The sequence below is a fragment of the Sinocyclocheilus rhinocerous genome, unplaced genomic scaffold (assembly GCF_001515625.1).
Source record: "Sinocyclocheilus rhinocerous isolate Xijiao unplaced genomic scaffold, SAMN03320098_v1.1 C36706406, whole genome shotgun sequence".
NCBI lineage: Eukaryota > Metazoa > Chordata > Actinopteri > Cypriniformes > Cyprinidae > Sinocyclocheilus > Sinocyclocheilus rhinocerous.
In genome coordinates this window covers 1-1567 of record NW_015785142.1, presented here as the reverse complement: position 1 = coordinate 1567, position 1567 = coordinate 1, and the positions used below count along the sequence as shown (strand labels likewise).

The 1567-nt window shown below is 36.7% G+C and overlaps 1 protein-coding gene across 1 annotated transcript; it reads right to left on the bottom strand.

Annotated features, from left to right (window-relative positions):
* Window positions 1-491: 491 nt before the first annotated feature.
* On the bottom strand, window positions 492-1450 carry LOC107736451 (cell division control protein 45 homolog; the record flags this gene model as incomplete). The annotated part of the gene is made up of 5 exons (XM_016547857.1): window positions 492-540; window positions 641-699; window positions 784-939; window positions 1033-1170; window positions 1330-1450. Coding segments are annotated over 5 exons (523 nt in total), but the record flags the coding sequence as incomplete, so codon positions are not given.
* Window positions 1451-1567: the final 117 nt, after the last annotated feature.

Genomic DNA, 1567 nt, shown 5'->3' with positions numbered 1-1567 from the left:
CCCTGCTCTCGACAGACGGCACCCCGGTTGGGAAACGCTGGTTTATACAATGAAATTTAAGACTTTTTAAGACATGCACAAAATACATATCAAACCCATACAATCTCAAAATAAATGATATAGATTAGATTATATATCAGATTAATTACTTAATGAATTTTTAAACTGAAATTAAGACTTTAAGATCACATTTTGAATGTTCAAAACACTGATGCAAGTCCCACATAGCATTGTTTTAATAAAAACATATGCATGTAAATAATTCAGTTAATCACAATGTATTGTTATATTAATTAGTGCATATTCCAGAGCAACATACATTAGTACAAAAATGATATTTTACATAGTTAAAAGCCTAAAGACATTGATATATTGATCATGTTGTAGCCCCATCGCAGAGTCCTAGTTACCAATCAAACCATCTTCAAATTAATCTGTCACAAATACATTAATGCATGAATGTCAGACCATATGAAATCACAGTTACTCACTGATGTTCCATGAAACTCATACTGCTCGTAGTCAAACAGAATCTCTCTCCTGCAAACACAAACACACTTCAGAATGTAGTTAACACACAAAAATGTGTCAGCACTGGCAACTGTAATATGAAGTGATTGTTATGTTCATAATTACTGACCTTCGAGCTTCCCATTCCCGTCTGGCCCGTTGTCGTTCTATTCTCCTTTCCAGTGCATCCTGAAGCAGTTAACATACATTAGAGGACCTGAATATAAATAATCCAGCTACTTCTAATATGTATGACATTATTATGAAACGAGCCTCATCATATCGCCTTCGTTTCCCAGAAGGATCTGCACTGCCATCACTTTCATTTCCAGAATCATCGCCAGCTTCTTCATCCTCCTCATCATCACGGAAGATGTCATCGTAGGACGGAACACCAAGGTCGTCATCCTGCTTTATCAGAAGCTTAATCTATTGCAGTTCAAATAAAGAAATTATTTATTTGACAATAAGAATATATATAACAAGATGCATTAGAGCAAATAAAATGCTGAACATTTGTACCTGTGTGTCATTATAGACATTAACCACGTCAACAGGTCGGTGTGTATCACAGATGAAGAAAACGGAGTCTTCCTCAGGCTGAAGGGTCTCCAGCAGGTCCACATTTGCTCCGCAGTTTATCAAAACAAAATACTGGTACTAGAAGAAGAAACATACAGATACAAACAACAATTTCTTCTAGATTAAACTCAAAAGCTGTGGACTACTAACCAAATAACAGTCTATACAGTTGATATATAAACTGGGTTTTAAAAATGCCAATGTAGACAGCATTTATGGCAGAGCATTAAGTGGTACCTGCTCTTTATGCTCCATAAAGGCGGTCCCCAAATCCTGCCATCCTGCCACAGGAACCAGAGTATACTGGACTTGATCACAGTGAAATAGAGCCTGGATGGAATAGACATAAACTCTAGGACTAAAAATGTTGAATACTTTTGAGCAAGTACTGCGGGATATAGTTTATTTCAAAGCAGCATGGGTTTTCAAACCACAAAAAGTGCTGGGGGACCGTGGAAAAGTATAGAGAAAACCA